The 21,214-nt window shown below is 34.3% G+C and overlaps 3 protein-coding genes and 1 long non-coding RNA gene across 8 annotated transcripts; 2 read left to right on the top strand and 2 right to left on the bottom strand.

Moving 5' to 3' along the window:
• Window positions 1-883: 883 nt before the first annotated feature.
• On the bottom strand, window positions 884-1,721 carry LOC122000232 (anaphase-promoting complex subunit 11-like). 2 transcript variants are annotated; one of them, XM_042554706.1, is made up of 2 exons: window positions 1,609-1,721; window positions 884-1,318 (listed from the first exon to the last, which is right to left on the bottom strand). In XM_042554706.1, the coding sequence occupies exon 2, from the start codon at window positions 1,308-1,310 to the stop codon at window positions 1,056-1,058; it is 255 nt and encodes an 84-aa protein (XP_042410640.1). In that variant the 5' UTR covers window positions 1,311-1,318; window positions 1,609-1,721; the 3' UTR covers window positions 884-1,055. The 2 variants fall into 2 exon arrangements, with proteins under 2 accessions (XP_042410640.1, XP_042410639.1); XM_042554705.1 differs by having other exon boundaries at window positions 1,519-1,711.
• Window positions 1,722-2,224: 503 nt separating this feature from the next.
• LOC122000231 lies at window positions 2,225-2,988 on the top strand. The gene is made up of 2 exons (XR_006117037.1): window positions 2,225-2,353; window positions 2,831-2,988. It is a non-coding gene; the product is annotated as an uncharacterized LOC122000231 (long non-coding RNA).
• Window positions 2,989-3,516: 528 nt separating this feature from the next.
• Window positions 3,517-6,219, bottom strand: LOC122001684 (CBS domain-containing protein CBSX3, mitochondrial-like). 4 transcript variants are annotated; one of them, XM_042556568.1, is made up of 6 exons: window positions 6,114-6,219; window positions 4,977-5,236; window positions 4,808-4,889; window positions 4,130-4,203; window positions 3,949-4,009; window positions 3,517-3,881 (listed from the first exon to the last, which is right to left on the bottom strand). In XM_042556568.1, exons 2-6 carry the CDS (start codon window positions 5,229-5,231, stop codon window positions 3,739-3,741), a joined length of 615 nt encoding a protein of 204 aa, XP_042412502.1. In that variant the 5' UTR covers window positions 5,232-5,236; window positions 6,114-6,219; the 3' UTR covers window positions 3,517-3,738. The 4 variants fall into 4 exon arrangements, with proteins under 4 accessions (XP_042412502.1, XP_042412501.1, XP_042412504.1 ...); XM_042556567.1 differs by lacking the exon at window positions 6,114-6,219 and adding an exon at window positions 5,859-6,004; XM_042556570.1 differs by lacking the exon at window positions 6,114-6,219 and adding an exon at window positions 5,934-5,958.
• Window positions 6,220-8,609: 2,390 nt separating this feature from the next.
• On the top strand, window positions 8,610-13,056 carry LOC122001683. Its single transcript, XM_042556566.1, has 9 exons — window positions 8,610-8,940; window positions 9,966-10,093; window positions 10,222-10,293; window positions 10,448-10,593; window positions 10,676-10,790; window positions 10,857-10,937; window positions 11,810-11,947; window positions 12,293-12,380; window positions 12,660-13,056. Exons 1-9 carry the CDS (start codon window positions 8,697-8,699, stop codon window positions 12,791-12,793), a joined length of 1,146 nt encoding a protein of 381 aa, XP_042412500.1. The 5' UTR covers window positions 8,610-8,696; the 3' UTR covers window positions 12,794-13,056.
• The last annotated feature ends 8,158 nt before the right edge of the window (window positions 13,057-21,214 follow it).

Here is a 21,214-nt window from a genome sequence, read left to right as displayed (position 1 = left end):
CAACTTGGACACGCCCTCACAGTCACTCTCCTCTAGTGACTTACCTTTTGTCAGAAATTCGATCAGGGCGTCGACCAGTCTGGACTTCGTGCCAGCTATCCGGTCAGCCCGTCGACCTAGCTAAACTTCCCTGCAACACTAAATTAGCACAATAGATAAAATGATAAGATAAAATAGTGTTAACAGAATTCAAGATTCGCTGGTCCGATCGACCGTCAGTCGGTCACATGTAACCTAGGGTTATCTCCCCCTAAGGTTGCCTAACTTCACTCACTATGACTTCCATTGTCTAGCTTCACTCATTAGGACTTTCTCCACCTAATTTCACTCACTAGGACCCGACTTCACTCACTAGGACATGATTTCACTCAACAGGACTTCCACTACCTAACTTTACTCACTAGGGTCTGACTTCACTGACTAGAACTTCTACTTTTCCTAACCTCTAGTTAGGACTTCTCCGTGCTAATCATCTAGTTCTGACTAGACTACTTTCTTCCAAACATCAAATCTTGTTTGGATTAACCCTTGATCAAACTTGAATATATTGTCAAATATCGAAATCCTAAAGATCAATTTGCACCAACAAGCACTACTATATAAAGACCATTACAAGTTATTTTTGCAGTTGTCACCAGTCTGTGTAACTTAAAGGCGATTTCATGCAAGGCCACCGACAAAATACTGAACATGCCATTGAAAGTGTGATATCAGTTCTCAAACCCCTATACATTCAAAGATTTCGTATGGCTGTAGTTTTCACTCAATCAATAAAAACTAAACTATCCATAACTTGTTACGTTCATCCTATTGTTCAACTCTAGTGACTACTGCAACTGCAAAATCAAACAAACAAAAAGTAAATATAAAGAAGACACACATGTGGGTAATCGTTAATTTGTACTCGCAAAATATTGACAATAAGTTGCATTGTGAAGAGAAAAAGAGCCCTACTCTTGAATTTTCAGCTAAAAAACATAACAATGCCAGACTTGTTCAGGTTCCCTAGATCATAGTGAATCAAACAATCCACAAACAATAGATACGATAAAATTTTAAGCTTTAAACTGCCATTCTCTGCGACACATTGGGCAATGCGGTTGAGGCGTCTGTGAGTTGACCCATTTGAGTATGCAATGGAGATGGAAAGCATGGTTACAAGAACCCCAAATCAGTGGGCAGTCATCGCCGGGGAACTTGCAGTCCGGGCAGCAGCCGTCAAAGGCCATCCTACAGATCCCACACGTTTCATCCTGAGCATTCCATGTCCATGAAGCTACAGCATGCCATTTCAGTATTTTCACCTTCATGATCCTTCCTGAGAAGCAAAATCAACCCAGTTACTTATCAGCTAACAACAATGGTATTAAAGACGAAAAATCCTAACTTTCCCCCAGAAACTCTAAAAACACTTACAAATCTTAAAGGAATTGTAACAAAAAAAAGTAAAGGAGACTTTATGCCAACATGCTATCTAAAAGCCAGAAAAAAAATGCACACAATCAAGGATGAATCGACCAGATCAGCACTTCAACAACGGATCTTGTCCAGTCGGAGAAGAATGCCCAAGATCATGGTTCAAAGAGGAAACAGAGCCCTAGGACTCACCAGCGGAAGGAGGAACGTAGGCTACTAAAAGCTCGAAACTTGCCGAGAAAGGAAAAGAAAGAGTTAGGGTTTTGCAGACACTCCGAGAGAGAGATGGAGTAAAATGGGCCGCCAGTAACGGACCGGACTTTTATATTTATTTTTGTTTTTATAATCCAGATCAACTATAGCTAATACAACCGGTCCTCATGAAAATGGCAAATATAGAGAGATACAGGTCATCTAGATAATCAATATTTTTAAACTCACTTATTATTTGAAAAAATCTCATACAATATATTACAATTGAGATTCTAATCATAGATTTCTTAATTATTTGTGAAGATCCGAATTTAATCATAGAGATAGATACTAGTGGATACTATACTATGTTGTAATGATTTAGTGATTATTCATCAAATCATGATTTTTCATTTAGTCATGACCTTTCACCTAGTCTCTTAATAGATGACCCTCTACCTAGCCATGACCTTTCATCTAGTCATGACCTTTCACCTAGTCTCTTAATGGATGATCCTCCATCTAACCATCTCTTCATATGTCTTGGCCACCCCTTTTCATAATTATAAATAATCAATGCATTATATTGTCTTACAAAGACACTCAAATCCTTTGATCAACACTTTATAAAATTCATCCAAACCTCAACTGTATTTTATGCAAATGTTTGCCCAAGTTTCGATCAGCACGTGTAAGTTCAAATCCCGTAAAATTTCTGTCCAAAACCAAAGAAGCTTCTGACCAAGTAAATAGACTTTTCGTTTTTGATTATAGCTTTGTATGATCTATATTTTCTTTTCATTATTGGTCATTTTATACTGCTCATTTTATTTTTCTGAATTCTAAGATGCACTTTCTGAATTACAAAATGTAATGTTATGACTCAAGTTAGATATGGTAAAAGGAAATTTTCGAAAATAGGCTAAGATATAACAAGTTATGACCTTGATGTGGTAGGTAATAATAATCGATATATGACTTCATCCCTTAGAGGAATTACATATAGGGGACTGATCAGTAATATCATGAAAAATAAGATGATTAACAGTGCTACAAGTATATATTTTTGATTAAGTTTTGTTTCTGCCATGTTTTATGAATTATATTTTTGTCATGAATTTTGAACGTCTTGTTATGTTTTATATTCTATAATTTTATGTTTGATCGACTCCCACTTACTGAGTATTTTTCTGAGCACTCATCCTCTTACTCCCATCCCCAGATAAAGACGAAGGACAAATCGAGAAAGAAGATCCAGAGATTTTTTGGAGCTGATAATGGAACCCTGTTCAAATAATTCTTTCTTTTAGTTTATCTTTATTTGTACGCTCTCGCTTATCGCTTTTATATTTTCATTTTGTAAAAATAATATTTTCGTTATATCATTACTGACTTAGTGTTCACTATATGAAACTTATTATGTTCGAATATTTATATTTATAAATAACGTCGATATTGATACGCCTAGATTATATCCATTGTCAGCCTAACTAATTTTGAAAGTAGATAATATTCCTTCAAACCGACTAATCCTAATATTACTAATCCGGCTGCATAAAAATTTTTTGCGACCATCCGAATAAAAACTCATCCACATGGATTAATAACTACCTTACCCCTCACGGATACGCTGTGCCTCAGGGGCTCTACAAATTTACTTGTTTTTTGTTTCATACTTTAAAAACCTTTATTTTATGATCATATAAAAAATAAAGAAATTATGATGAAAACATGTAAGATTAATTTATCAAGCAAACTTTAAAAACTGAGAATAAAATTGAAATAGTTTTAGATGATTTTTTTATAAAACAAAAACAATTTAAACTGATATTTTTATCTGTTGAAAATGCATAATATTGCACTTAAAAGGCACTTGAGCAAAGTCCACAATCAGGCACACAACAAAGAAACACAGCACGATTCAAGGAGATTTATACATGAACATTGGCTAGTAGCCAGAACCAAGGTTGGTTTGCTTGGTTAGAGAAACCCTACACACACTGACACACACAAGAAAGAAGAAGATGCACCACATTTGTACATGGGTTGTGGTATATATGCTCAAAGCAAACTTGGAAGAGTTCTTCGCCATCATCACCTACCATTATTTAGATTCTACAGCGGCTTGGTCTAGTACCCTCCTTGTATGTAGGCGTTGAGGCGGCTCAGCTCCTCGCGATGCTCACTAACAACAGCGCGAACGACATCACCAATGGACACCATGCCGATCATGCTTTTCTTGTTGACCACAGGGATGTGCCTAATGCGATTCTCTAGAAATGCAAAAGATATCAATGTGGTGATTTAGACAATCTATCGACAAAATCTTGCTAAAGAGACCTGTCATCAGTTGCATTGCCTGTAGAACCTTGGTATCTGGAGTCACTGTGATCAGTTTATTCTGGATATAGGAAAAGAATCGACATGAGATTGGAAGCAAAATAACAAAATCTTGAAATAATACTTCTACTCAATTCAAAATTTTCAGACATTTTCTGTACAACTTGAGATTGAAATTTACCTCTTCAGTCATGATGTCACCAACTTTAGTTGACTTGGAAGATCTTCCCTGTACAATCATTTTCCGGAGATAATCTGAAGAAGAAGGAATCGTTAAGAACACAAGTAATTTGCACGGCAAGTATAATTGCATAAAAGAACAATTATCAAAACTGGTTCTTAGTTTTCAAAAAAGATATTGAACAGGTGAAGACCAAATTTATCTGCTAATCAACTGCTCTTGTAGGATGTTAAAATTGTCTTAAACTTATTTCCCTAATGTCTTGAAGAGGTGAAGAACAAATTTGCTGCTTAGAGAGAACTGGCACACACATTGGACCATCACACAATTGATTTGCATCAAGTAAATGATTGTGTTTGAGACAATGTGATTATCAAAATGTCATGAAAATAACTTTCAGGATAATTAGATAATTTTTAACTTAATTGAAATTTAAAACTTCACATTGACCTACACTCAGTTGTAAAAAGATTGCCATAAAAATTGAAGCTGCCGAAGAACATCTGAAAATCATCTACCCAGTTGAATCTACTGGAGCAGCCATAGAATTGAGAAATTTACCAACTAATTGGAAAATATCTTATGATTTCACATAAATGTTTAGCTTTATCCATGCACCCATGAGCACATTTAATACCATTTCACAGCCAACAAAAACAAACATGGACAACCAATTACCTCTCTCAGTAACAATTCCAGCAATTGCCTTCTCTTCTCCAGGTCTCACCACCACTAAAGCTCCAACATTGTGTTGTGTCATCTAGAAACAGTAGAGCATAAGCCATCAGTTAAAACTATTTAAAGCTGGATGGTAATCCCAAACAAGATTGACACAATGGCCATTTACAGATTTGACAGCATCATAAACAGTGTCATCAGTTGTGCACCACAGCCAGGAACCATCAGCATTCTTCCCCTTAGCTGTAAGAACATCCCGGATAGTCGTGCTTTCAAAACCATGCTCTTCCAACTGTGTAGGCGAAACTGACTCAAAACGTGAAAACACAGTAGGTAACATCGCTGGGCTCACACGCATGTGTTGGAGAACACCTCGCTTAAGGGCATTCCCGTGCAAACGGAGTGCTTGAATTGCTCCCTGCATGTTTCCTGTCATCAACAATGGAGTCATTAAACTACTTGTCTGATAACCCCAATACATATAATCACTAAGCATCAACAAGTAGATTTGCCTTAAATAAATGGTTCTCAATTGTTAATAGACTGACATAATATACAATCCACAGCATCACAGATAACCCTCAACAAATTGTGCATGGAATCCATTTGTTCTAACCACTTATCCAAAAAAAACTCTGAACTGTTAGAACAAAGAATCAATTTGTATTTATATTATTAACACTCCTCTTTATCGTCTCTTCATTGCGGGTGCGGTAATTGACTTGATTAAGACCGACCTCTGGACACATGAACTGATTGGTGAAATTTGAACTCTGACCTCCTGCGCTCTGATACCATATTAACTCACTTCTGAAAAAAAAAAAGGGGATAAAACTAAATGCTCTGATGCCTATCAGCTAATCACTTCAATCCTACGATCTAAATTTCTTTCAGTTATCTGATGCAAAATCTTACAGAAAGAAAAAGAGTTGACTTTTGAAACACGATATTAACCTTATGAACTGTAGGACTGATCAGTTCAGAGTTTTAGTGTTGATACTTGATAAGAAAAAGATGGTAACATAAACACAACACAAAGCATAAAACTAACGCCTTTCCCCCAACTTCAAGCATTCCCTCAACCCGATCCACCACACTTGCTATACATTCAAAGTGAAATCAAAACCAGGAAAAGAAAAGCGCAGGTAGGCTCCATGCCGAGAAGGCCATGCTTCCGGATCTCCTCTTAAGCACCAAGCGATACAGATAGAGATAGATCGGGAGAGGGGCCTCGAGAAGGAGATGCATCACAATCAACTCGACGACAGCACAATAGAGACAAGGGGAGCTTGGAAGAGGGCCTCACCTTCGCCGCCTGGAGTGAGAGGAAGCAGTGGAAAAAGATCTGGAGAATGAAGCACGAGTTGTCCGCCCGTCTTATCACCATTGCTGAAACTGATGCGCTCATAAGCCGAAATTAATTAATTATTGTTTTTTTTTTTAAAAAAAAGAAAATTACATGTCGCACCCTGAAATTTACTTTGCCCAAAATTCACGCCTCTTATTTTCCTTTTTTAAAACAACTATTTAAAAAATTATTTTAATTAAAATTATTTAATATGATTATGTTATTATGGCAGATTGGTTCATTTACTTTTTATAAAATACCCTTAGTAATATAAAGATTGTTTAAAATGCCCTCAACAGACAGTTCGCATCCTTATCCTCTACGAAACAGGACACACCTTATGCGCTGTCTAATCATAAACAGCATTCAGCTTTTTGTCTTCTCTAACTTTATTTTATGTTTTTTTGTAATATCATTTTCTTCTCTGAAAAATAATCATAAATAAAGTATTTTAAGAATTTTCTACTTGTTCAAATTGACTCTTAAAATTATAAGTAATTGACAAAAAAAATCTACTATTTCACTCAAATAATTATGATATAATTACATCATTATATCAATCTAAATAGGCTTGCGAAAGCAAGATTAGACTTGGAATGAATCAATAAAATTATAATCAAATAACATAATTAACAATGACTTGTGTAATGATAAATTAAAAAAAAGTAGGTGATTCAAGAATCAACTATAGCCACTTGCCATTAAATAACAACAGCAAGAAAAGAAATATTAATAATTAATATCAATTTTAGAATATTAAAATAATATGTATTATATATAGAGAGTATTTGTTAACCTACCCATCCATCAATCTGCGAGACTATATTTATATGTAGAATAGAATTAATGGTATTATGAATTAATGGCGTGATACAGAGTATTTAATAGGTGGGATAAAATTAATGGTGTAAGATTAATCATTGGCTCCCCTTGTAATTATTTATTACACTATTAATTCATTCACATTAATGATATCTCACCTATTAAACATAGCTTGAGTATCATGTGAATACCCAATATTATTTTTAAAAAAATACTTCTTTTAATCTAAATATTATATCCTAAATCTTAAATAAAATTTAAAATATATATATATATATATATAACTGTTTATAAAGTTGACCTTCACCTTTTTCTCCCAAATTTACCTATTTCCTATTCCTCTTCCTCCTCCTCCTCCCTTCTTCTTCTTCTTCCTCTTTCCTATATGGTGACCCTTTCTTGTGGATTCGTGTGCATCCAAGGCACTTCCAATATATGGGAGGTGCCTTGAGATTTTTTTTAATATCGTTGAAGCACTTAGATCAAATCCAAACGCCTCAATTCTTTATTTCTTTCTTTATTATTTTTTTTGGATATATTATTTGTATTTAGGGTTTAAGATTTTAGGATTTAGAAATTAATAATAGATTTGAGTCAATAATATTTTTCCTCTTAAAGTTAAAGTTTTCTTCTTAATTTATAGTGTTTAAGATTAACAATTTTAGATGTTCACAGAATATATTATATGAATTTAAGGTTTAAGATTTTAGGATTTAGAAGTTGGATCATAATAAGTTTAAGTTAATAAGATTTTTCCTATATGATTTAGACTTCTTTCTTGAATCAAAGTGTTCAAGATTGAAAATTTTAGATACTCATGCGGTATAGTGATCCAAAATGTTGATTAAAAAAAAAGGAATTGAGGAGTCTAAATTTGATCTAGATGCTTTAACCCTATAAAAAAAAATTGACGAAAGGCCCCTTCAATACATTTAAGGCGCCTTCCATTAGAGGTATACGAATCCGCAACAAGCAATTTGCAGCAGAGCAACTAATACTTTGCTATGTTGGCCGACGCACGTGTACATCTCTTGCACAAAGAGCTGCCTCCAATGTTCAAAGACTTTTATTTATTTATATTTATATATATATATATATATATATATAAAGGTTCACATCAAACATTTAAAACATTGTAAAGGTTCACATCAATCTTCATCGTTAGGTATAGTTGGTTTGGAAAGATTAGTTGTTAGGATCGAAATCGAGATAAAGTATGCAAAAATCCTTTTTTAAAAATAAAATTAGATAATATGTATTTTGTTTTGCACTATGAATATTTTTTTATGGACCTCATAGAAAAATGAAGTGGTTTGCACTTTAAATTCCATGTTCAAAGAGAATTAATTAGACATTTAAAAAAATTACAAAAATAATAATATTCTTTTGGATAGTAGATGACTTTTTTTCTAATTTGGAAAAATTAAAATTACAATTTAGATATATATTAAAATTAAATTTTAAATATTTATCTCATTATTTTTATGGACATGTTTTTTAGAATTATCTACTAGTTGTTTTATACGTTTAAAATTTTAGAGAAAAATGTCAGATTGCTCCCTCAAGATTTATTATTTTTTAAAAGGGTTCAAACTATTGGATTTCGATTTGAAGCACAAATTAGACTTGGGCCGGCTCCAAATTATAACCGAGTCCAGCAAGTCGCCGTAACTCGCTTCTGGAAGCGACGAGTCAAGGCGAAGGAATACGGCCCCGCCGATGCCTTCCGCCATCAGGAAGCGGCCTAAATCGAGGCCTCCGGAGACATCGAAACCTCTCCAGTTCATCGGAAGGGAGCCATCCACCGCGATCTTCCCTTCCAAAGCTGACCTCCTCAGGCTCTTTGCCGTCGTCGCCATTGCTGCTTCCGTAGCTGCTGCCTGTAACTATGCCGTGTACTTGTTGAATCGACAGGATAAGCCATTTTGCGACAGCATAGAGGGGTCTTACGATTCCGAGAATGGTGACTTTCATTTCTGTTGCCTTTCTTTCTTTTTTTTTTTGCTTGATAGTAGTGGTTAAGCTGACCTAGGGTTGTAAGCGAGGTTCAAAGTTTTAGATGGAGAAACACTGAAACAGGGCCAGGTGAGTTTAGTGGTCCAGACCAAAAAATCATTTTTTTTTTTTGGTAGTCACGAGCAGGTCTACGGCATTAAGGTGCAAAACTGGGTAAATTGTTTCTTAATTAATCGTGGAAAACACGGAGAGAAATGAAAAAAAAATTGATAGAACCTTATTTTTGTCATTACTTACTGGGATAAAAACGAATTTGCAGTTGCAATTCTGTTGCTTTCTGCAGGATATTGTACTCAACTCAAGTATGATACTCCTTTGTGATTCGGCAACTTTTGGCATTGGCATGTGGGGTGCTAGATTATCAAATACAATGATTATGGAGTCACTTTTTATATAAACAGGATGCTTATTTGGTAGGTTGGATGAATAAACTAGTTGCAGTTTTGTAGATCCCATTCTCGATTAATAAATATGGAAACGTGGACATTATGGATCCCACCTTCAATAGGCATTTCTCCAATTGACACATTCTCATAATGTCAGTTAAAGAACCAGTCTCCTATGGTTAATGTCCAAGAGGATCAACATTAAACTTAATATTTCTCTAGAATAACTCCAGAGCTCAAGTCTTAAGCAAGATCTATTGAGTTTTTCCTGAAACTACTCAATTTGATTGGCTCTTTTGTAATGTGAGTGACTTTTAGCTTCCAAATCAACTCATACGGATGTGTTCCCACTGTTTTCCTTAAGGTCAGTCCACTAAATTGAAAATTAGGTGCATAATAGTAGTTATTGTCTATGTAGTTTTGTGCTGTTTATAAGCACATCAGAAGGATAGTAACTCTTCTACCATTTTCTTACTGTAATTGCCACGAGAAGTTTTGCATTTATCTTCTGAATAATAATTTGGAGTTGCCTAGATTTTTGTATTAACCATTTTGTTATTTTTTTGTATTATATATACAACTACAGGTCTCTGTGAGCCTTGCCCTTACCATGGATGGTGCTCCAGTGGGAGTTTGGAGTGTGTTCATGGTTATAAGAAGCAGGGCAGGAAATGCATTGAAGATGGAGTCATCAATCAGACTACTAAGAAAGCTGTATGCTCTGGAATACATTGGTTATTGAGTCTTCTTTGTGATTTATTAAGAGAAAAGCTTCATTGGCTGAACTTTTATGATTGGTAAGAATTTATTAAAAAATAAAAGAACTATGTTTTGCAATGCAGTTGGACCTGCTGGAGGAGCACGTTTGTAAGGCATACGGACAAGTTCTGTGCAAGCTACCTGGGAAAATTTGGGTCTGTTATCATGACCAACCTCATGGTTTTCATACAACTTTTCTGTAGTGATTTCTGGTATATGGATGCTCCAATTTTTTACTCTAGTAATTTTTGCATACTTGCAATTTCATTGGCGAACACTATTGCCTCTGTTTCTGAGTGGGCTTTTCAGTTTCAAGAGGCTGAAATAAAGGATATAATTGAAGAGCATGTAACACGGAGTAGCATTGGTTTGAAAGCCGACACTTCCAAATTTATAAAAGATACAATGATGGAAGCTGTGGAATCCGTGTTAGAAGCAAAAGCCATAAACAACAGGTTTGCTTCACAAATTCAATATCTGAATTTATCACTGCAGCAATGGCTATAATCTAAGGTTCTTTTTGGTTTATGAATGTAGAAGCAAGGAGTACAAATGTCCAGATATGTTAGCTGAATTTCATAAGCCTCTTCATTGTCGTATCAATCAGTGGATTTACAAGCATGCTGGCATTTTGCTTGCAATTTTTGTCTTAGTATGTGATTCTTTGGGCTCCTAGATTAACTTTTCAGTTGAGTCAGATTCTCTAATGAACCTACAGCTTGTAGGTCTAGCTAAGTTTACACTGAACATACATCAAAAAGGGAAGATCACACATAGAGCAGAGCAACTGTATGAGCAGGTACCCCTGTTCATAGTTAATATGGAAACGATTTTTCTGTTGCTAATTTGCTATAGTTTCTATGTGTAATTTGTGGTCATACTGTTTTTATTGTAGGAATTTATACATCCTTAATCAGAAATATTGCAGTTGATGTTACTTGATGTTGCTTTTTTACCAATTAGATTGAGTTCCTTGGTTGTTTATGCTCATGATTTCTGCATAATTTATTATGGAGAATCATTGTTATGGAAAATTCCCTATCAATAATTTGTAATGTGCCTCTTACTCCAATGTTGGCGTGCACTTGTCCTTGTTAGATCATAAGATATGAAGAATCAAATCTTTTGACATTTTGTTTCAAGTTGATGACTATCAGCAATAGGTAATTGCATTTTCTATAGGAGTCACTGGTATTACGTAGTTTGGAGTTTGCTAGGTGTGCCAGATTAGGATCGTATCTGTCAGTGATGGTTTGCTGGAGGATGTCGACGAGGGAGTGGTTGCTTGGAAGTATAAGGTGGTGATATTTACATGCTGAGAAGAAGCAGTGGACAAAGAAGTAGAGAAGAGGAGAGAGAAATAATCTTGTAATTAAACTGTTTGATGCATTATGGCAATCAGGGTGAAGGATTATTTTTCTTGCCATGCATGAATATAGATACAGGGCTAGATCAGGTTGTCCAAGAGTTTGTTGTTCCTTGAGAAAAAATTATTCTAAAATGATGATACGTTGTGGTGTAAGAATTTATCTCTTTGATGAGGCATATAACTGTAATAGGATATTGCAATTGCATAAATGTATGAGCTAATATACTACAGATGACACCACCATTATTTATACTTCTTCAGTTTGTTATTTATGTGTATATCACTAAGAATCTCTTCAACAGGTATGTGAAATTCTCCAAGAGAATGCCATGAGAGCTATGAGTGGAGAGAATAAAGGAGAACGTTGGGTGGTTGCATCTTGGCTAAGGGATCAACTACTCCTACCAAGGGAAAGGAAGCATACTATATTATGGAAAAAGGTTTATCTGATTTACAATGTTATTTCCAAGTGATTCTAGCGCTTATAGAAAGTGAACATTAATTGATTTCTTAGAAAATCATTGGAATCTAATTTTTGCTGGTCTACATTTGCCACATTATCATGTACAAGGGAGGAAAATCCTATATAAATCTAACAAGGAAGAAAATATCTTTTGCTAAACAAGGAAAAAAAAACATTGGATAACTCAGAATGGGGTACATCATTACTGTTATCTACTTCTACATTCAGAATATATGTTCTTATATAACAGTTTGTGTTTTTTCATGTATCTTAAGAATAAGAAAGGATTCTCAATCCTGATTCTCGAATTCTATTTTGTTAGGTTGAAGAACTTATTATGGAGGATTCTCGAATTGATCAATATCCGAAGTTAATCAAGGGAGAGTCTAAAGTAGTCTTGGAGTGGCAAGGTATAGTATTTCCTTTCTTTTTTCTCTAAATAGCGATTAACTGTTGATGCTGAGAGATATCTTCTGCTGTTTCTCATTGAATGTTAAAATGGAAACTAATGCAGGGAGATATTACATATAAGTAGAGATATCTTGATGGTGGAGTATTTTGAATTTAAAGTTTTGTTATCTTTAATAGCTTTTCAGCTGTAGAACTCGAGGAACAAGATGAATGATATTATTACTGCAATACATTTTATCTTTACAACCCCATTGCGATTGTGATGCACTTTGCCACAGTTGATGGTCCGCTCACATCAATGCTCAAGGAGAAGGAATCTGCGAGCAAGGCAAAAACGTTCAGTGGCAACAAAGGATCGTATCAAAACGAAGAAGAAAAGAAGTATAAAGTAGCAGCGCATCTGTTTTCCTAGATTCTATTCAGCTCAAGTAGACGAAACCCTGTAATGTTTCGTCATATAGACAATCATTCATGTATCGGAAATCCTTCCGTGTATCTTGCTTTACACAAGTCGTTTCTTCGGAACTTGAAGTTCAATTCAGAAATGTAACATTTTTTTAGCTATGTTATTTATCAATAGCATTTTTTGTGGGTGTTCTTTAAGCAGGCAAACAAAATTTAGGATTTTGTGTATTTTTTTGTTTCCATTCACATAAAGTTCTTTACTTCTCATTATGTGTATCCTCATGAGATGTTTTTTATCAGCAGAACACATTGTTGATGTTATTTTCTTCATATATGATAATATTTTTTTTTAAAAAAATTAAACTAATTTTCAAAGAAACATTAAGTTAACAGGCTCTCAATTTTTTAAAATTAAATTTATAATCTTAAGATTTTCATATTATATACAAGAAAAATGAGATTATCTCATTGGCTTTTCAAGAAAAAAAAGTAAAATAAAACCGGTAGTAGTGAGTGTACTTTCTTTGAACTGGTGACAAACATATATACATAGTTATTTTTTCATGTAAAGTTTGATCAGTTATATAAAAACAAGTATATAATCATCAACCAATGTAGGCATAAAGAATGCATAATAGATAAAGTAATTATCATAACAGTACTAATTTGTAAGACAACAAGAAGACTAATTAAGTCTAAATTTATACATAATTTAAAATATTATATGCCAAATATAATGGATGATATTATTAAATCGCCTATTTAAATTGAATCATTTGTTAAATTATGGATATTTGGTAATATTTAATTCCTTATCTTATTATTTTATTAAAAATCTCCTCCTTTACTAACTAACTTGGGTGAAAGTTAAAATAAATTTACGTTAATATCATTTTTTTCTATTCACCCTAAAAATAATTCTAAGATTTATTAGTAATTCCACAAGCGAAACAATCAGTGATATAAAGTTCGAGACTCAGCTGCGGCGTATTATTATGAATTTTTCTCATCATTAATTTTCTCTGGTTGTTTTATATAAAAAAAAATATAGTTCTCTTTAATTCTACATCTTAGAATTAACAACACTATGATTAAAGAAGCTTCTATAAATATTTTATGCCGACAATGTTAAAAAATATACTTTTCTTAATTTTTTTATTAAGATAAATATAATATTAAATTAAATTATTTTTTTCATAGGGAAACCCGTTATAATAGTTTGTTACTGGGATTCTCTAGCGTCACCCTTGCATTATTGCATAGGTCTGACGAGGATGATACTCGAAAATCCAAACAATTCGGATTTTCAAAGACCCAAATAATATAAATTTTTAAAAGTCAGGTACTTTACCTTAATGACTCAACTTTAGTATTTTAATGCTAAAATACTTTAATTAATATAATTTCATTATAAAGAGTCAATGTGATTTTAATATATTATATTACACACGCGATGCGGGTACACGATTACTAGTTTGATTGAAAGATAAAATTAAAACACAATAATTTCCATATTCGGTAAGGTATTTTGACGGTCTTAGAATTTTTAAGGGTGTGTGATGAAAATAAATAAACTTAAGAGGGCGACATGAAAGTTTTGGAACCTATTTAAGTGTATGAAACCGCATTTTTCCTAGTTCAACTGGAATTCGGAGTTTCTCAGTGGCGATTGGCGAAGCTCCTTTCTTCTTCTTGTTGTCGTCTCATCGCCGGTGCCCTCGCTCGCCGACAATGTTCTCCTAGATTTTCCGTCCATGCCGCGACGGCTCGCAGATATCCTCCTCCTCCTCGAAGCTCAAGGAGGTTCGTCTTGCTCGGCGTTTTTATTTCTTTGGTTATATTAGGTCACATCCGTTGTTGTTCTGCTAGGGGTTACTTGTACCCAATCAGGGTATTTCCGGCTCTATCAATTCGATATGGATGTTAGCATCAGGATAATTCTAAAAAAGAAGAAATTTGGCGATGGATGAAATTCTTTATTTTTTAATCCCTTCTCGCCTTTTTCGCACTGCCGCCGCAGTGTGATTTCTCTTGGAAGGAGAAATTAGATTACCGATCAAATTTGTTTTTTTAGATGTGGAAAAAATCAAGAATAGGTTTTGGACTTCGCATTCGTAAGATTAGAGATAACAAATATTGAGCTAACTTTAATGTATCAGCGAAAGGAAAGATTTTGAAAGACCAAGTACATTAGGGATTTTTCTATTTACAACTGAAGGTGTTTTTTTCTTCAACCTCAAACCCTGTAGAGAGTCTACATTAACATAGGTATTCCGTATCGTTTTTCCTGGAGATGGCTCTATCCCACTTAACCGGACTTTGCCCACTTTTTCTCTTTTTGACATCTCCTTTTGATTACAAGTCCTTGTACAGAAGAGAAGAGAAGGGATCATTCCTTTGTTTCGTTTCTATTTTGTTTTATGAAGTCCTTTCTTATTCCTCACCAGGGCTAGTGGCTTTAAAGAAAAACAACTGTCAATGGCAGTCGGCAGTCGGCAGTCGCATGCCTAGATTACAGAGATTAAGGAGGTGCAGATAGTGATCATTAAAAATATCTAAACCTCTGACCTAAATTTTGGGGTTTCTAATAAATATGATCAAAAAATCATGAACTAAAAATGGAAGCACCTCTTAGCAGGGAAATACTTATATGCATTCCAAGTAACTCTAATGTTCTGTTTCACTGGAAGGGTGAAAATAGATGAGAAATGGAAAGTTTAAGTAAAGAGAAAAGGAAATAGAATACATTGTACTTTATATCCACTGTATTTCATTTATCTTGCTTAGTTAGACAGAAGCAGGAGGTGAGAAATTTTATAATTTCTTATTTGCGTTTATGGAATTTGTAAATTTTATTTCCATCCAATTTTGCTCAATTTGAGTGGAATCAAATAGAGGAAATAGATGGAATTTAATTCCTTCCCTTTCTCTATTTACATTTCTTTTCTCTCTTGTTTCTTTCCAAGTAAACAAAACATAAAGTTTTGGTCATTTTTGAAATTAAAATCCTCACGTTTCTCTCGGTCGATCAGAAATTAAATCATTTACAACCATATGTAAACTATAAACCTGATTTAGTAGCTTTGAAAATGGTTTATTTTCTCAATTCATGCCTAGAAATAAATCTTTGGACTTGTAAGAGATGGGGTTTTCCTGATGTGATGCATAAGATAGAAAAGCTCAAGTGGATTAGAGCCAGGAAGGAAAAAGGATGCCAATTGCTGAACTTTGATTTTTTCTGTCATCTATCGGTTGTTTCTATGACCACTTGCTGGATCAATTGTTGCATCACAGATCATTACTATCTTCTAAATCTGAGTGGTTGATAGACTTCTTTCAATGAGTTTTAGATATTTTATGCTACTAAACTGTTTCCTAGAATCAACATGTCTAATTAAACATGCCTAAAAATATGCATATGAATTTTATCCACTGACCCATGGTTGGCTTCCCTCTATTTCAGACTCTGGAAATGCTTCAGGAGAGGGAACTTGTTCTGCAACAGAACATATCGCTTGAGCTTGATAGAGAGAGCAAAACAATTTATCAGGGAAAACAACAGACAAAGTTGGTTATCAATTTTCTTGATTATGTTATAGAATAAAGTATTTCTTTTGCAATTTCATTATGATACAGAAGCAGTATGTTGAAGTGACTTTGCAAAACTCTTGGGATCTCAATGTCTTAACTCTATGTTGCAAATACTACGTGATCAAGATAATTTTGGATAGACTAAAATCCTTCAGTGTGATTGAGCGTGCTTTCTCATGAAAATAGAAAATATCTGAGAAATTGCATGTGCATGTCTGCTATGTGACATTAATTCAACATCTTGTTAGTTTTTGCTGCTCAGATCTGCTTCAGGATCAGTTGTAAATTCCTATTTTAGTATGTAAAAGGACAATTTTTAGCCAAGGAATTATTATTACAAAACTCACTCTTATATTTCTGCAGAAACATCAAACATTCAGCTGTTGTGAAGCATGATGCTTAACTCTAATTTTCCTTATTTTAAATGATTGCATTAGTTGCATTTTACAATGGGAAAAAATGAATGAATGATACAATCTTCTGTTTTCCCCAAACAGCTGCAATGAGTTGCTTGAGGAGGAAAAAGTATTATATGGAAGCAAAATGAAGCAGCTTGAGGTTTTCCAATCGCTCATTCGCAATCAGGTAGAGGAATGCATTGGTCTTCTGATTTTCAAGTTCTAGCTGTGAAAATTTCAAGAATTTTAATCATAATTTTTTTTTTCTATCTTGTTCTTGTAGGAGCAAAAGCTAGTAAGATTCACCGAGGTAGCAAAGCTCAGGAGACAACAAACACTCATCTGAAGAACAGCTGTTCATGGAAACTGAGACTGACTTGTTGATTCTACTCGTACATAGATATCATAACTATAACGATTGGTTGATATTTGAGCAAATGCTCTCTACCTCCCACGTGTTCACCCTGTAAAGTGTGTTAATGTGTGTGTATAACTTTTGAAATTACATAATTCTTAATCGAATTGATATAGTTATGGTTGTTGTTGCTGTTAGAGTGTATACTAAAAGTCTAGCTTTTGGTATAAACATTTATCTAGAAATAAGAATCACATTGGTCAAATGTCTACATTTATGATATATGTAGTTGTTCAATTAATTTATATTGTAGATAACATGGTGTGTGGTGTCACACACAGAGGATCATGTTATCAGTACCTTATAAATTATAAACAGTAACTCACGACCATAATGGAAAGGAACAAACCATTGGAAGGTCGTAGTGTAATTAGGTATTAGTTTATCTTAACTATATAATTACACTAGTACACTTAGAGTGTATTGAGTAGGACCATTAGAGGTTGTTTCTTTTATACTGACTTTATAAAGAAACAAAGACCTCAGTTATTATGGAAGTGTGTGCTCTTAATCCTAATATAATAACAAGCACATATATTTGATATTTATTTCTTTAATTTATCAATGAGTGAGATTTAGTTCGATGAATCAATAAGCCCGATAAGTTGGGAAATGATATCACTTATAGTGTGTATTGTTGATTATAGAAGGAAACTGTGTCCTAGTGATCTAGGTTGAGAATGTCCTCAAGAGGAGCTCATAAGGATTGTCATGTTAAACCTCGCAGTGGCCTTAGTCCGACATGACGATAAGGTTGAGTGGTACTACTCTTGGACTAAGATATTAATTAAATGAGTTGTCAGTAACTCGCTTAATTAATGGACATTTGACATCTTAAACACAGGGAGACTAACACACTCATAATAAGAAGGAGCCCAAAATATAATTTGGGGTTGGTGCGGTAGTTCAATAATAGTTCTTTAGTGGAATGAATTATTATTGATGGAATTAAGTTGTGTGTTCGGGGCGAACACGGGAAGCTTAATTTCATCGGGAGACCAAAACCAATTCCTCCTCTCGGTCCCTATCGTAGCCTCTTGTATATAGAGATTTATACCCACCACATACCCACCTTCTTACCCAACCAATAGGGGCCGGCCAAGCTAAGCTTGAAGCTCAAGCTTAGGGCCGGCCAAGCCTAAAGGTTGGCCTTAAGGTGGCCGGCCAATAGCTTGGAGCCCAAGCTTAGGTGGCCGGCCACATCATATTAAAAAGGATTTTTTATTAAAATTATTTCTTATGTGGATATCATAGTTTTAAAAGAGAGTTTAAAAATTAAATCTTTCTTTTTAAAGCTTTCTACAAAAGATTAAGAAAAGATTTGAAATCTTTCCTTATTTGTAGATTGAAAGGAGATTTTATTTTTAAAGAAAAACTTTCCTTTTTAACCATGATAATAATTTAAAAGAGAAGTTTAAAATTAAATATTCTCTTTTATTAGTTTCTATAAAAGATTAAGAAAAGATTTGATATCTTTCCTTATTTGTAGATTGAAAAGAGATTTTAATTTTAGAGATAACTTTCCTTTTGGAAATTATCCACATGTTTAAAAGAAGAATTTTAATTTCCTTTTTATTAACCAATCATGAAGGGATAAAAATTATTGGAGAAATTTTTATAAATTTCTAGAAACAAATTAGGAAGTTTTAATTCTTGTGTGAATTAAATTTTCCTTGTTTTGGGGAATTAGAAGTGGCCGGCCATTATTATTAAAAGAAGAAAATTATTTTTTAATTAAAATAAATTTTCTTTTTTATGACAAAAGAATTAAGGAATTTTTTATTAAAATTTCCTTATTTGTCAAGACCAAGGATTATAAAAGAGGGGGTAGAGGTGCCTTCACGGGTGATCAACTCTATTATTCTTCTCCTCTCTTTTCCTCCTTGGTGGCCGGCCCTAGCTTCTTCCTCTTCTCTTCTTCTTATGGCCGGCGACAACCTCTCTTGGAGCTCTTGATGGTGGCCGGTTCTAGCTAGGAGAAGAAGGAGAGAAAGGTGGTTTTGTTTCTTGCATCCCTTGGAGCTTGGTGGTGGTGGCCGGACCTCTACTTCTCTTGGAGAATTGTGGTGGCCGAAACTTGCAAGGAAGAAGAAGGTGCTTGGTGGTTCTCATCTCGGAAGATCGTTGCCCACACAACGTCCGAGGTTAGAAGAGGAATACGGTAGAAGATCAAGAGGTCTTTTTAGAAGGTATAACTAGTAATTTTTCCTTTCCGCATCATGCTAGTTATTTATGGAAATAATACCAAATACAAGAGGCTTACGATTCTACTATTTCGAATATGTTTTTCGAAGTTGTGTTCTTTTATTTTTCTTTCCTTGTGATTTGATTGTTCTTTTTGGTTGACCTAAAGTTATTTTAGGAAATTAAATATTAGCTTTCCATAAAAGGTTTTGTCTAATCGGTGGTGGTTGTTCCCATATCCAAGAAGGCCATGTGCCTCGCCACGTCAGTACTGGGAACCAATTATGGAAATTAATATTTAATGGAATTAATAACTTAGGTGATTTGGATCAAACGTGTTAAGTTCCGCAGGAGATCCAAGTCTAAACCTTAAAGAACAAATAGATTAAGTTTTGGATCAAACGTGTTAAGTTCATGATCCAAAATTTAATTTAAAAGAACACATGGTAGCTAGGAAAAGGTTCAGACCTTTGTACAAAATTTTTGTACAATGGAACCTCTAGGTTTTCCGAGTAGCAACCAACAAGGTATGAGCTAGGGTTTTGCCTCCGTGTATTTGGTATTAGTTTAATTATGCACATGTCATACATAATTTAGGCGGGATAATAGTAGGATGTGCTAACTTTGTGGATGCAGGATCCAACTATTATGGCTTATAGTTTTATGTGTGATTGGACCCTTGGACATGTCAAGGGCATTTATATGTGTGTGCATGATTGTATTATAAAATACAGCAGGAGCTGTATTTAGTTTTATTAGGATTTTATTTTTGATCTAGATACATGTACATTTCTTTTATGGAATATAGGATCAAAATTGTAAAATTCTATTTATGTCGCGGATCGAATCTTGCAAAGCGTGGAACCTTCTAAGGACCAGAGGCGCAGCGGAACAAGGAGCAAGATGGATGCGACAGCTAGACCCGGTGGCGGTGGCCAAATATGGCAGCAGCTTGGGATGACAACACAAGGAGGACAACTAGAGATAAAAGCCATAATAGTTGAAAATTAGATTTTCTATTTATTGCTTTTATGTTGTGCTGTGTGTGCATGTTAGTTTACAAGTTTAGTAGGCTAGCATAGTTAAAATTCCTCATTTATAAATAACTAAGTGGGAGAGGGATTTTTAAGTAAATCTCATGGTCTCCATTACTGGTTTGTAAGTGATGCAAACAAGCTTGCGCGTTGGCTCTGAGTGCCTTCCTCCATAACGGATGAGCTTGTTTGTGGATCACTAGAACAGACTTCCATTTTTGGATGACTATAGGAAGTTAATTAAGAGCGTGTGATCTTCCCCAACGGAAGGGGCATAATCTTATTAATGGACTTAGTGTCAAGTAATGGTATACTCTTAGACACATTTAATAGTATCCTCCCCAACGGAGTCACTACTATCACTTGTGTGACCAAAGGGAAACCAACTATTGATTTGTCATAAAACTAGATTGGCAATATAATAAAATTAATAAACCCCTCTTACAAATGTTTGAATTTGTATACGTCCACACTAACGTGGCATACAAGATTCATGGTGTTTGAGGTAATTTTATTTGTCAAAAATTTATATTGACAAGATAATCAATGGGTAAAACCCTCCTCTTACAAATGATGAATTTGTATACGTCCACACTAACGTGGCATGCAAAATTCACAGTGTTTGAGGTGTTGGTGAATTTAAATAATATTGTTTGAGGAATCAATGTTATTTTAAATTCAAAGAGTTTTGACCAAATATTTGATCAAAGACCGATCAACTATTAATTTTATTCGTCATAAAGTAAAGTTGACGAGATAATAAAATTAATGAATAAAATCTCCTCTTCGATTTATCAACTATATGC

This window comes from Zingiber officinale, chromosome 7A (genome assembly GCF_018446385.1).
Source record: "Zingiber officinale cultivar Zhangliang chromosome 7A, Zo_v1.1, whole genome shotgun sequence".
Classification (NCBI taxonomy): domain Eukaryota; kingdom Viridiplantae; phylum Streptophyta; class Magnoliopsida; order Zingiberales; family Zingiberaceae; genus Zingiber; species Zingiber officinale.
The sequence above is the reverse complement of the archived record's forward strand: the minus strand, read 5'-3'. Positions and strand labels throughout refer to the sequence as shown.

What these genes read in the sequence shown, in the direction of transcription:
- LOC122001683 (XM_042556566.1), top strand. Translation starts at nt 8,697, where the DNA reads ATGCCTTCCGCCATCAGGAAGCGGCCTAAATCGAGGCCTCCGGAGACA. An exon ending in CAGAGCAACTGTATGAGCAG is followed by an intron (nt 10,938 to 11,809) that starts GTACCCCTGTTC and finishes TCTCTTCAACAG; the next exon opens with GTATGTGAAATTCTCCAAGA. An exon ending in AGTAGTCTTGGAGTGGCAAG is followed by an intron (nt 12,381 to 12,659) that starts GTATAGTATTTC and finishes ACTTTGCCACAG; the next exon opens with TTGATGGTCCGCTCACATCA.
- LOC122001684 (XM_042556568.1), bottom strand. Translation starts at nt 5,231, where the DNA reads ATGCAGGGAGCAATTCAAGCACTCCGTTTGCACGGGAATGCCCTTAAG. An exon ending in TTTATGATGCTGTCAAATCT is followed by an intron (nt 4,890 to 4,976) that starts GTAAATGGCCAT and finishes TACTGTTTCTAG; the next exon opens with ATGACACAACACAATGTTGG. An exon ending in TGGAATTGTTACTGAGAGAG is followed by an intron (nt 4,204 to 4,807) that starts GTAATTGGTTGT and finishes CTTCTTCTTCAG; the next exon opens with ATTATCTCCGGAAAATGATT.
- LOC122000232 (XM_042554706.1), bottom strand. Translation starts at nt 1,310, where the DNA reads ATGAAGGTGAAAATACTGAAATGGCATGCTGTAGCTTCATGGACATGG.